The sequence below is a fragment of the Mobula hypostoma genome, chromosome 12 (genome assembly GCF_963921235.1).
Source record: "Mobula hypostoma chromosome 12, sMobHyp1.1, whole genome shotgun sequence".
Lineage (NCBI taxonomy): Eukaryota > Metazoa > Chordata > Chondrichthyes > Myliobatiformes > Myliobatidae > Mobula > Mobula hypostoma.
In genome coordinates this window covers 52,338,801-52,351,534 of record NC_086108.1, presented here as the reverse complement: position 1 = coordinate 52,351,534, position 12,734 = coordinate 52,338,801, and the positions used below count along the sequence as shown (strand labels likewise).

The window sequence follows — 12,734 nt, the reverse complement described above, 5'->3', positions numbered from 1 at the left end:
AGTTCCGCCTCCTTCTACTACTGCGCATTGTTCTCCTGCCAAACACCTCCCTGCTTCCCCTCCCCCTCCCCTTTGTCTTTCAAGTTACTGTTTTTTTCAATTACCAGCATTCTTCAAACCCTCCCCAAAGTTCTTCCTTCAGTCCTGACGAAGGGTTTCGGCCCGAAACGTCGACTAATCTTTTCAACTGATGCTGACTGACCTGCTGAGTTCCTCCAGTGCATTGAGTGTTCCTTTGACAACAGCATCTGCAGATCATTTTGTGTTTACAGGATTTTAGTGCCCTAAAAGTACACCATCAGGGACTGATGCCTTCAGAGGGTTCACCCTCCTGAAGGATGTTCTGACATTAGCCTCTGAAACCGAGATCACAAGGTCAACAGATGTTGCAGAGATTTGCACAGGCTTAGTTTTATTCTTCCTTCAAAGCATGCATAAAAGAGATCGAGCACATGGGGACTGAAGCATCACAGACATTCATGATGTCTGGTTTTTCCTTTAGGAAGTAATGGTCTGTAAACCCTGCCAGAGCTGACAGGTGTCTTGAACTTCTATCAGAATTGTTCTTTCACTCTTAGACTAGCCTTCCATACGTCAAACCTGGACTTCTTGCGTAGTTTTGGATCACCAGGTTTGAATGCCACAGATCTATCCCTCAGCAGCCCATGAAACTCCTGGTTCATCCATGGCTTTTCACTTGGGTTTATCTGGTATGTTCTTGAAGACATCCATGCAGCCACACAGGTCTTGATGAAGTCAGTGACAACTGTGGCACATTCATTAAGATTTGAAGATGAATCCCTGAATGTTGTCCAGTCCACTGATTCAAGGCAATCCTGTAAGTGCTCCTCCACCTCCCTTAACCATACCTTCGTGGGCCTCACCATTGGTGCTGCAGTCCTCAGTCTCTGTCTGTACCCCGGGTGATCAGACATTCCAAGGTATGTGCGTGGGATGATATGGAAAGTGTTCTTGGTGGTGGTATAACTGTGGTGAAGTGTGTTGGCTCCTCTGTTTCAAGAGGTGATATGTTGGTGGTACTTGTTCAGAGACTTCTTCAAGCTGGCTTGTTAAAAATCCCCTGCAATGATCAAAAAGGCATCAGGGTGTACTAGTTTGTGATTGCTAATCAGTGTTCAGCTCCTCCAGTGCTGCCTTGATGTTGGCCAGGGGTGGAATGTACACCACAATCAGGATGAAGCAGAAAGCTTCCTCAGTAGATAAAATGGACGACACTTGACCTCGAGATATTCCAGGTTGGGTGAGCAGGACTGAGGCAGAGAAGCCACATCTTTGCAACATAATGAGTTAATCATGAAGCATACTCCACCTCCTCTATGTTTAAGAGATTCAGCTGTTCTCTCTTTACAATGATGGTGATGCTCTCGGGCTGCAGTGCTGCATTCAAAATGGTGGAGTTGAGCCATGTTTCCATAAAGCAAAGTACACAGCAGTTCCTGATTTCCTTCTGGTACTGCAAACTTGCTCTGAGGTCTTCAGTTTTATTTTCCAGAGACCGTACATTTGTCAGCAGGATAATAGGAAGTCGGGGAGTAAGGGCTCTGTATTTTCAGTTTTATTACTTGCAGACCAGCACACTTTCCTCATTTTCTTTTTCTTAAAGGAAAACTACACCCACAATGAGAGTCTGCAGTCTGGCGTCCACCAGTTTTAGAGGATCAAGAGATTTTTACATGTCCTAAAATTATGTTTACTGAAGTACCCTTGGCCATGAGTGTGGTTTTATCTGTATTCGTCCTAAGCGGGAATATTTGATGATTCCCTTTGGACCTGCATGTAAAGAGTTGCCAATTTCCAGCTTCTTCTTGGTTTAGCACAGCCTCACATAAGGAGTTTTGGTAATAAACCTGCTCTGCATTTCCATATATAGTGTGGATGTAAAACTTGATGAATATTAGACATTCTGAGCCATTTAGCTTCCCAGTAGCTTCTAACTGGATCCTGAACGGACTGAACTGCACAGAGATAGTCAGAAAGGTGTCAGGTACCATTTAGCTAGGTCTTCCAATGTAGGCGAGCAGGACCGAGACAGAAGTCATGTCTTTGCAGCATAATGAGTCAGGACCAACCTACAACAAATTCACAGTGGATCACATTGTTAACACATTTATTATTTTACTTGCAAGGGGAGATATACTTCTAGCCAAGTTTCATCTGGAAATATAGCTCTGTTCTTCTGTTTAAATCAAAATACTTTTATACCTAGTTTTTTTTTAACAGTGATTAGATTGCTCCATTCCATAACATTATATTCATTCCTCTGTTATCTTCCTTATTTCGTTCACACATTTGATGTTTTGAAGTTTCATCCTGTTTTTCTTGTCAAACATCCCCCAGGCCAGAAAACAATTGCCTGTCATCAAAGAAAATAATTTGTTCTCATACAATGCAAACACACCTGTAAGTTTTCTCACCCAAACTAGCAAAGCACCTTAGGATTTCATAGACCCCATTTTATTACATTACAGGTTTACAAATGTTACAAATTCATAATAAAGACTTCAGGGTTACAGAGTTTTTTTTCTACAAGAGGGAAAATGAGAAAATTGAAAAGATATTGCAAAAATATGTTAATTTTGTTTGATCATAAAGTTTTTAATAATACAGTGTAGCCTTTCTAACTTTTAACAGCCACAATGACTTTGTTGCTATCCTTGATCTGCCTGAAGGAGAGCACCAATACAAGTTCTTTGTAGATGGACAGTGGGCTCATGATCCATCAGAGGTATGTGCTCATTTAATTTTTAATACACTTAGATTTTTAAAAAGTCTATGATATGGTTAGGAGAAAATGAAAATAGAGAAAATATATTGTGTTGTATCTACATTGCAAAGTGGGATAATTTCTTGCTAATTACAGAATGATTTCAATAATGACCTTTGCCATTGGGAGGTTAGGTGGGGGAAAGGATTAATAAAGTTTGGGAATGGTAAACTGTATTTGCACTGGTTAACGAATTTATATATTGGGTTTCCTCTGGAATTATTATAAATGGAATGAAGGCCCTGTTAAAAATGTGGGTTACGACCTTTAATTTTACCAAAGAAAAAATGGCTTGAGTCGCTTAGCACTGTAGTGCAAGGATGTTTATTAGGTGCAAAGAATATTAATCTTACAAAAATTAATGAAAATAGTGAAAAAATTGCCAATATGTACAAAAAGAGACCTACAAGATACACAATAGCTCTGTACTTATTCTTGTCTACTGTGAAGTGGCAGTCCCTATATTTCTCTCTCATACTGAGGGCAATGACCTCCTTTAATTCAGCACTAGGGCATACCATCTTTAATTGCCAACAAAGGTAACTTAAATGAACACATGAATTAGAATATGAAACTCCCCACAATGTAATTACAATCATATTACAAATTAAACAGAAATATCAGAATCAGATTTATTATCAACGGCATGTGTCATGAAATTTGTTAATTTAGCAGCAGCAGTTCAATGCAATACATAGTATAGAAGAAGAATAACTAAATAAGTAAATCAATTACAGCATACATACATTGAATAGATTAAAAATCATGCAAAAAACAGAAATAATATATATTAAGAAAAGTGAGGTAGTGTTCACGGGTTCAATGTCCATTTAGGAATCAGATGGCAGAGGGGAAGAAGCTGTTCATGAATTGTTGAGTATGTGCCTTCAGGCTTTTCTGTACCTGCTACTTGATGGCAACAGTGAGAAATGGGCATGCTCTGGGTGCTGGAGGTCCTTAATAATGGGCGCTAACTTTCAGAGACATCGCTTCTTGAAGATGTCCTGTGTACTTTGAAGACTAGTACCCAAGGTGGAGCTGACTAAATTTACAACCCTCTGCAGCTTCTTTTGGTCCTGTGCAGTAGCCCTGCCCCCCCCCCCCCACCATACCAGACAGTGATGCAGCCTGTCAGAATGCTCTACACGGTGTATCTATAAAAGTTTTTGAGTGCATTTGTTGACATATCAAATCTCTTCAAACTCCTAATGAAGTATAGTCACTGTCTTGCCCTCTTTATAACTGCATCGATATGTTGGGACCAGGTTAGGTCCTCAGAGATCTTGACACCCAGGAACTTGAAACTGCTCGCTCTTTCCACTTCTGATCCCTCTCTGAGGATTGGTATGTGTTCTTTTGTCTTACCCTCCTGAGGTCCACAATCAGCACTTTCGTCATAACTGATGTTGAGTGCAAGCTTGTTGCTGCGACACCACTTCACTAGTTGGCATATCTCGCATCTATACACTCTCTCATCTCCAGCTGAGATTCTACCAACAGTGGTTGTATCATCAGCAAATTTATAGATGGTATTTGAGCTATGTGTAGCCACACAAAAATGGGTATGGAGAGAGAGAGCTAAGCACACACCCAAGGTGCACCGGTGTTGATCGACAGCAAGGAGGAGATGTTATCACTAATCCGCACGGATTGTGGTATTCCGGTTAGGAAGTCGAGGATCCAATTGCAGAGGGAGGTACAGAGACCCAGGTTCTGTAACTTCTCAATCAGGATTGTGGAAACGATGGTATTAAATGCTGAGCTACATTGATGAACAACATCCTGACATAGGTGTTTGTGATGTCCAGGTGGACTAAGGTCGTGTGGAGAGTCATTGAGATTGCATCTGTTGTTGACCTATTGTGGTGATAGGCAAATTGCAATCGGTACAGGTCCTTGCTGAGGCAGGAGTTCAGTCTAGTCATGACCAACCTCTCAAAGCATTTCATCACTGTTGATGTGAGTGCTACCGGGCATTAGTCATTAAGACAGCTCACATTATTCTTCTTAGGCACTGGTATAATTGTTGCCATTTTTGAAGCAAGTGAGAACTTTCGCCTGTAGCAGTGAGAGGTTGAAAATGTCTTTGAATTCTCCTGCCAGTTGGTTGGCACAGGTTTTCAGAGCCATACCAGGTACTCCATCGGGACCTTCTGCCTTATGAGGGTTCACCCTCTTTAAAGACAGCCTAACATTGGCCTCTTGAAACACAGTCATAGTCATACTTTATTGATCCCGGGGAAAATTGGCTTTCGTTACAGTTGCACCATAAATAATAAATAGTAATAGAACCATAAATATTTAAATAGTAATATGTAAATTATGCCAGTAAATTATGAAATAAGTCCAGTACCAGCCTATTGGCTCAGGGTGTCTGACCCTCCAAGGGAGGAGTTGTAAAGTTTGATGGCCACAAGCAGGAATGACTTCCTATGACGCTCTGTGCTGCATCTCGGAGGAATGAGTCTCTGGCTGAATGAGGAATGAGACTCAGGGTCATCAGGTGCAGCAGAGATCTTCACAGCTGTGGTTATATTCTCCTTTTCAAAGCGGGCATAGAAGTCATTGAGTTCATCTAATAAAGCATCGCTGCTATTCGTGCTGTTGGGTTTCGCTTTGTAGGAAGTAATGTCTTGCAAACTCTGCCCGAGTTGTCGTACATCCGATGTCGCCTCCAACCTCGTTTAATCTACATTTTTTGATCTATATTAAATACTGTATACAAATAACATTCACATTTACATATCCCCATTACTAAAGAAATGGAATATTCCGCTGTGTATGGCAGGAAAGGCAACATAAAGCCAACCCTAGCTCGATTTAGGACACAGCGGGCACCACAGAACTGCCAGGAGAGGACAGCATGAAACAGCAGAACACTCAGCACAATCATACACTTACAGTTAAAGACAAATAAAGAACGAAATTTATCTAAACTTTGGTGTCTGACTCTGAATGTATGTGGTAATGCAGGGAGAAACAGTGAGCTACTTATGAGAATGTACTGGGGAAGACATTGAAGTGCATACACTCACCACCATGACAGCAAAATGACAAGGCAATGTTCGTGTGTGTGTGTGTGTTCGTGTGTAAAGAGTGTGTTTACCGAGTGCTCTCCGTCACAGATACTTAGGATAGAAGTCTTTACAATAGCATTATGTTAAAGTGGAATATATACAAGTAACATTTGAAAAAGAATTAGCTAAATATTTTGAAATACGAAATATGTAAACATACAAGGAAGTTGATAGTGTAAGTATGATGGGCTAAATTGGCCTCTTATGTTGATTTTTTTTGACTCAAACAATATATAAATTGTCTTGGAAATATGTGGATGAAAACCTTGTACAAATGATATTCAACCGAAAAGTTATAATAAAAGATAATATTTATGAAATGCTTTCAGAACCCCTATGCATGAAAATGTATTTCAATTATAAAACTTAAAAATTGCCTCTCTCTAATTATTTACTTCACAGCCAGTGACAACCAGCCAACTTGGGACAATCAATAATGTTATTCAGGTGAAGAAATCTGATTTTGAGGTGTTTGATGCCCTTAAATTGGATTCACTGGAGTGTTCAGATAACTCAGGTAAGGTGCGTATAGCTGTAGTTAGTATAATTAATCAATATGAAAATCACAAATTGACTTACTAAAAATGTAAAGAAGCATATTTAACTATGGGACAAGGGGGCAAAATTGAACTTAAACCTGCCACTTAAATTAATATTCATTCTTTTTAATCGAGAGAAGTGTATCAATGTAAAGCAATTTATTACCTTGGGTTGTACTAGAGCAAATTTGAATATAGTCATTATTGTTAAGTTTGGTTGGATTCTGATGTTTTCATCCAAGGTTTTTGTAGAATTTGTAAGTAGAGGCACAAAACTTGTTGCTTCACGATCATTTTATTAAGTGTTGATAAAACAAAGGAAAATTGAACAGACAGTGACAGAGGTCTACTAAGCAAAGAAAGAGAGAGGAACCAAGATGACAACGAGCATAGAACAGCTATTTTTATACCCACAGATAAGGAAAACTCAATTCAAATTTTTAGATAATTGTCAACCAATGAGAAAGCACTTATTCAAATAATGTAGAACAAGGAAGCTTCCAGAGCTTTCTAGAATTATAATTTGTATAACCACTAGACATATTAAACTGTTATATGTATATTAGAAAGGAGCACTGCAAAGAAGTGGAAGAAGCCACCAGAATTGGAAAAACAAGAAATCTATTCAGGAAGATGAGAGAAATCAAAGGAACATTTCATGCAAAAATGAGTATTATAAAAGACAAAGAAGAGAAGGCTCTTACAAAAGCAGAAGACATCAAAAAGAGATGGCAGGAATACACAGAAGAATCGTACAGGAAAGATCCCCCAACAGCAAGGACACCTGCAATGACTCTGATCAATCTAACGCTGGACATTCTGGAAAGTGAAGTTGAATGAACGATAGAAAACATTGCCAACAATAAGGCTGCAGCATGTGACAGGATTCCAGTTGAATAGTTTAAAGCTCTAAAAGGTGATGATGTAAAAGTGTTGCATGCAATTTGCCAACAGATCTGGAAAACCCAACAATGGCTTTTAGACTGGAAAATATCAGTTTATATCTCAATTCCCAAGAAGTGAAATGTAAAGGAATTTTCAAATTACCGAACAATTTCACTAATTTCACATGCTAGCAAGATAATGCTAAAGATCATGCAAGCAAATCTCTAGCAATGAGAATGAGAACTGGCAAATGTACAAACTGGTTTTAGAAGAGGCAGAGGCACCAGAGACCAGATTGCTAACCTACGTTGGATAATGGAGAAATCGAGGGAATTCCAGAGAAGTATTTATCTATGTTTTATTGACTACTCTAGAGACTTCGACAGTGTGGACCATACGAGGGGTGATTGATAAGTTCATGGCCTAAGGTAGAAGGAGTCAATTTTAGAAAACCTAGCACATTTATTTTTCAACATAGTCCCCTCCTACATTTACACACTTCGTCTAGCGGTTGTGGAGCATATGGATCTTGGACCTCCAGAAAGTGTCCACTGCAGGAGTGATTGATAAGTTCTTGGCCTAAGGTAGAAGGAGATGAGCTGTACAGCTCTCATTACATGCACATGCAGGTCAACTCTTTGAGTGATTATGCAGAAAGTTTGAAGTTAATAACTCATCTTCTACCTTTGGCCACGAACTTATCAATCACCCTTCCTAATAAACTGTGGCAAATCCTTAAAGAAATGGGGATACCTGGACATCTGATCTGCCATATGAGAAGCTTTACGAAGATCAAGAAGCAACAGTTAGAACTGAACACGGAACAACAAACTGGTTCAAAATTGGGAAAGCAGTATGACAAGGCTGTATACAGTCACGCTACATATTTAATCTATATGCTGAACACATCATGAGGAATGCTGGTCGAGAGGACTCAAATGTTGGAATCAAAGTTTCCAGATGAAATATTAACAACCTCAGATATGCAGATGATACTACTGAACAACAAAAATATTAGGACTTCTTAAAATAAAGCGCAGAATTAATTGTTAATCTGCAAAGAAAATAAGAATTAAAGAGTGTAATCTAAGAATTAATCAGTCAGATCCAACAGTTGGAAAGAACAGCAAAAGCTCTGATTCTCTACTGTGCTGTTTTATTCTTCTAGGGTGGTTTGAGGCATGATCTTCCTCCGAGAATTCTAGCTTCCAGCATTTCAATGTTAAGGGTAGTGTGAGACATGGTCAAGTGCAAGTGACTGACTGCACTGACAGAATGGTTTTGACATTTTGAGAGTCCTTGCCCACAGGCTTGCCACTGTTTCATTTTAATATTGTGATTGCTTTTAAACATCAAAAAACATTTAAGTTTACTCAGGAGCTGTTTAAAATAATGAAAGTAAGACTAAGGTGTTTTACAGGCCTTTCAGTCAGCTGATTTCTTCATTCATTCCAATAGGGTCATAGGTACATGAGAACTGGGAAATTTGTGGAAGTGGATCTTGGTCCACATGTGCAATGCAGATGCCCCATAATTTACATTAAAATCATCATTCTGGAATAGCCTCATCAAGGGCATATTTCCTGATATATCTATGTGGATCTCAGCAAAATATTATCCCAATGAAATAATAATTGGACAAGCTATTTTACTGCAATTTAAGAAATAAGCATTGATGAGGAAGCAATGCAAACTTTCCTGCTCTTCTTGAGGGGTAACTTGTTAAAACATCTCATCAGAAAGACGGTATCTGAACATGCACTTTTCCTCAGTTAGTGCTGAAGTGTCAATACAGAAACTTGTATTCAAATCACTAAAACGGGACTTGAATCATAGAGATTCATAAAAAGTATGAGTGTTACCATGACTGACATATTATGTATAAGGCATAGCAGCATTTTTGGGCACCCAGTTCATTGAGGTACTACTTCTGAGTTTGAACGGATGCCTGATTTTGAAGTGGCCTGTAGAATACTAAAGTTAAGTCCTTGATTTTAAAGAGGTCTGTGCTGTGGAATGTACTAAAAAATTTAACTGGATGTAAACCGATCAGTTCATGGTGGCTCAAGCTGGGAACCCCGCTGCAAAAAGGACTGATGCCAAAAAAGTCCCTTTAAGAATATTACTGAAGAAAAGTTGCCTTTAGCTCAACCTTGAATGCCAGTTTCTCTTTCAATATTTAATTGAATAGATGATCTTGACTTTCTGTGACGGGAAGATTGAGATGAACAGCAAAATGCACCATTTGTGTCAAATCAAAACAGTGAGGATTGTACTGGGTAGCCCTCAAGTGCACCATGCTTCCAGTGACAAAATAACATATCCACAACTCACCAACAGTTTTTCATAAATTCTATTCTATTTCTTTATTTTCCTGCAAAATGCCTGCAAGAAAATGAATATGGCAACATATTCATACTTTGATATTAAATTTACTTTGAATTGAACTAACTTTCATTCTGGGGGAAACAACTTCTTAGAAGGTTTAGACATATTAGAGAGAGATTGTAAAATAGATGAGGGAGTTGCACTGCTGATCAACGGGTATGTGCCAGTGACACTTAGAGAGGACATGCATGGGCTCATTCTGTGAAGCAATGTTGGTAGAATTCACGAATAACAATGGTGCAGTCACTATGATGGGGTTGTACTGTAGATCTCCCAATAGTCAACAGGAGATAAAAGAACAAATATGTAGACAGATTATGGCAAGATGTAACAGCAATACATTTTTTTATTGGAGATGATTTTAACTTTCCCATTATGGACTGGTACTCTCTTAATGTAAGAGTGTTAGATGAAGTAGAATTTGTTAGGTGCATCCAAGAGATCCTTTTTCGACACTGTATGTAGACAGTTCATCTAGGGAGGGGGCTATCCTGAACCTTGTATTGGTAGGTGATCAGAGTTTTAATCAGAGAGCATTTTGGAAATAGTGATCAAAACTGTAAAATTTCAGATAGTTATTGATGAGGAAAAGACTGGACTTCAGGTGCTAAATTGGGATAAATTGCAGAAAGGCTAATTACAACAGTAATAGGTAGGAGCTGGAAAGAATAGTTCAAGTTTAATTGTTATTTAACCATATGTGAATATCCCTGAATACAGCCAAATGAAACAGCATTACTCCGGGCCAAGGTGCAAAGCAGGGTACTGACAGCCACAGATAGTACAAAGCACATATAGCACATAAAAGATAGTAAGCACAAATAAGATATCAGTAAAATACAGTCACACAAGAAAAAGTCCAACATGCTGGGCCAAAGGGCCTGTATTGTGCTGCAGGTTTTCTATGTTTCTGTGCTGAGTCCTTGAATGTCGCAGAAGTCTGTAGTTGAACACAATACAGCTGGATTTCTGCCGAGCAAACACTGGAGCTTAGCACTGACTCTAGCTTGGATGCCATACCACACTGCCTCCCGTGGAGCGCACCGACTCTTGACACCTCTTTCCTGTACGGCTGTAAACAGGCGACACTGCGGCTTGATGCCTGGTCCTCGCTACTACCAAGGCCGTGCAGCTCCCCAGCCATCTGCCCTGCTGTCCACCAATAAATCAGTGAATCAGACTTGCAGCATTCCTCATGAACGATGTCCAACAAGGTCTTGCGATTATAAGAAAAGTGATTAAAACTATCACTCACTGTTAGAATGCACACCTCCTTTGTGCACCGATGCCTCTCTGATGCAGGCAGCAGCATGATCCACATTGAGTACAGCTCCTTCAGTTTCTCCACCAATGAGCAACTCGCTGATGGGGTAGACCTGCAGAACTTTGTTCTTTTAAAAACGTAAACACGAGGAATTCTGGAGATGCTGGACAAAGGTCTTGGCCCGAAACGTCGACTATACCTCTTCCTAGAGATGCTGCCTGGCCTGCTGCGTTCACCAGCAACTTTGATGTGTGTTGCTTGAACTTTGTTCTTAATGTCCGGCAGAGTCTTGTGATTGTATAGAATAGATAGGGTGTGAATGTCATTGGATAAGTCCACATCTGTCACGTGAGTCATTTAAAGGCTAGCTGGTCAGTATTCAAGACCAACATGTTCCATTGAGGAAGAAAGACAAGGATGACAAGAGATGTTGGAAATATGGTTAGAAAGAAAAAGGAAACATATGCAAGGTTTAGGAAGTTGAAGTCCAACAGGGGTTCAGGTCTTGGTATTGTAATTTCTGCTTCAATTGATGGTTCACTGTTTCTTATGGATGCTTAACTTTGGTCTGCCAGATTTGAGTCTATCTTGTTTAGCAGAACTTTAATGCCACATGTTACGATGGAAGCTATTCTCAATTTAAGGCAGGACATTGGCTCCATAAGAAATCAGAGTCAGGTTTTATTATCACTGTATATGACATGACATTTGTTGTTTTGCTGCAGCATTACAGTGCAAAGACATAAAAGCATGACTTTAAATATAAAAATAAATAGTGCTGAAGGAGGAATAATGAGGTAGTATTTATGGACTGTTCAGAAATCTGATAACAGAGGGGAAAAAGCTGTTACTGAATAATTGAGCCTGGGTTTTCAGGCTCCTTGTCTCCTCCCCAATGGTGGTAGTGAGAGGAGGGCATCTCCTAGATGGGAAGTATCCTTAATGATGGATGCTGACTTCCTGAGGCACTGCCTCTTGAAGATGTCCTCTGGTAGGGAAGATTGTGCCCATGGTGGAACCAGCTGAGTATATACTGTGCTTTAGTCACTTCTACTCTGAATAAATGCATCTCTCACTGCTTGGTGTTTGAGAATGGGACTAAATAGGTTTATCCCTCATATTGGTTAGCTCATTTCTTGCTGAAACCCTGTTTGGCAGCTGTGATCTTCAGGGTGATCCAGCTTACTCAGTGATGGTGCTGTGAAGCCTTTCTTCTTGATGAACACTGCTGCCCCATACCCAGAGTACCTTCTATGTCCTACTACTTTCACCATTACTTCCAATTTTTGTTCAATGTCTAGGGACATTGGTTCATCATTTAAGAAAGGACATTATGCTTTCTTTGCTCATGTTTGATCTGATTGCATAAAATTTCATGGGATATAGAATCAGTGATGAGATCTCCTAAGTTTACTCCTTTCTGCCTTTATGCCACTCCACTGCTGAATCTATCTAGTTGGTGGGACAGATGTAACTAAGGATTTGCAGAATAGAATTGGATTCATCTGGAATTGAATGCTGGAAATGACCCCTTTTTGATCTGCAGGATCAGTTGTGAGCTTAGTGTTTAAAAAAAAATTCTTGGATTGTTTATATTCTATTGATAGAATACAGTATTTGTTTTAGATTTGTCAAGCTCTCCTCCAGGACCATACCATCAGGAGATGTATGTTTTAAGGCCTGAAGAGCGCTTTAAGGCACCACCAATTTTACCTCCTCATCTGCTCCAAGTCATTCTGAACAAGGATACACACATTTCGGTAAGTTTATTAAAATAAATTTAATTAAAATTGTCA

At 39.5% G+C, this 12,734-nt stretch overlaps 1 protein-coding gene across 4 annotated transcripts in view; it reads left to right on the top strand.

Annotated features, from left to right (window-relative positions):
* The window catches only part of LOC134354801 (5'-AMP-activated protein kinase subunit beta-2-like), a 58,999-nt gene that overhangs the window by 34,210 nt on the left and 12,055 nt on the right, over nt 1–12,734 (top strand). For all 4 annotated transcript variants that reach the window (XM_063064086.1, XM_063064083.1, XM_063064085.1 and 1 more), the window contains exons 4-6: nt 2,653–2,746; nt 6,265–6,379; nt 12,565–12,698. In XM_063064086.1, coding sequence (XP_062920156.1) covers nt 2,653–2,746; nt 6,265–6,379; nt 12,565–12,698 — 343 coding nt within the window. The remainder of the gene's footprint in view (nt 1–2,652; nt 2,747–6,264; nt 6,380–12,564; nt 12,699–12,734) is intronic.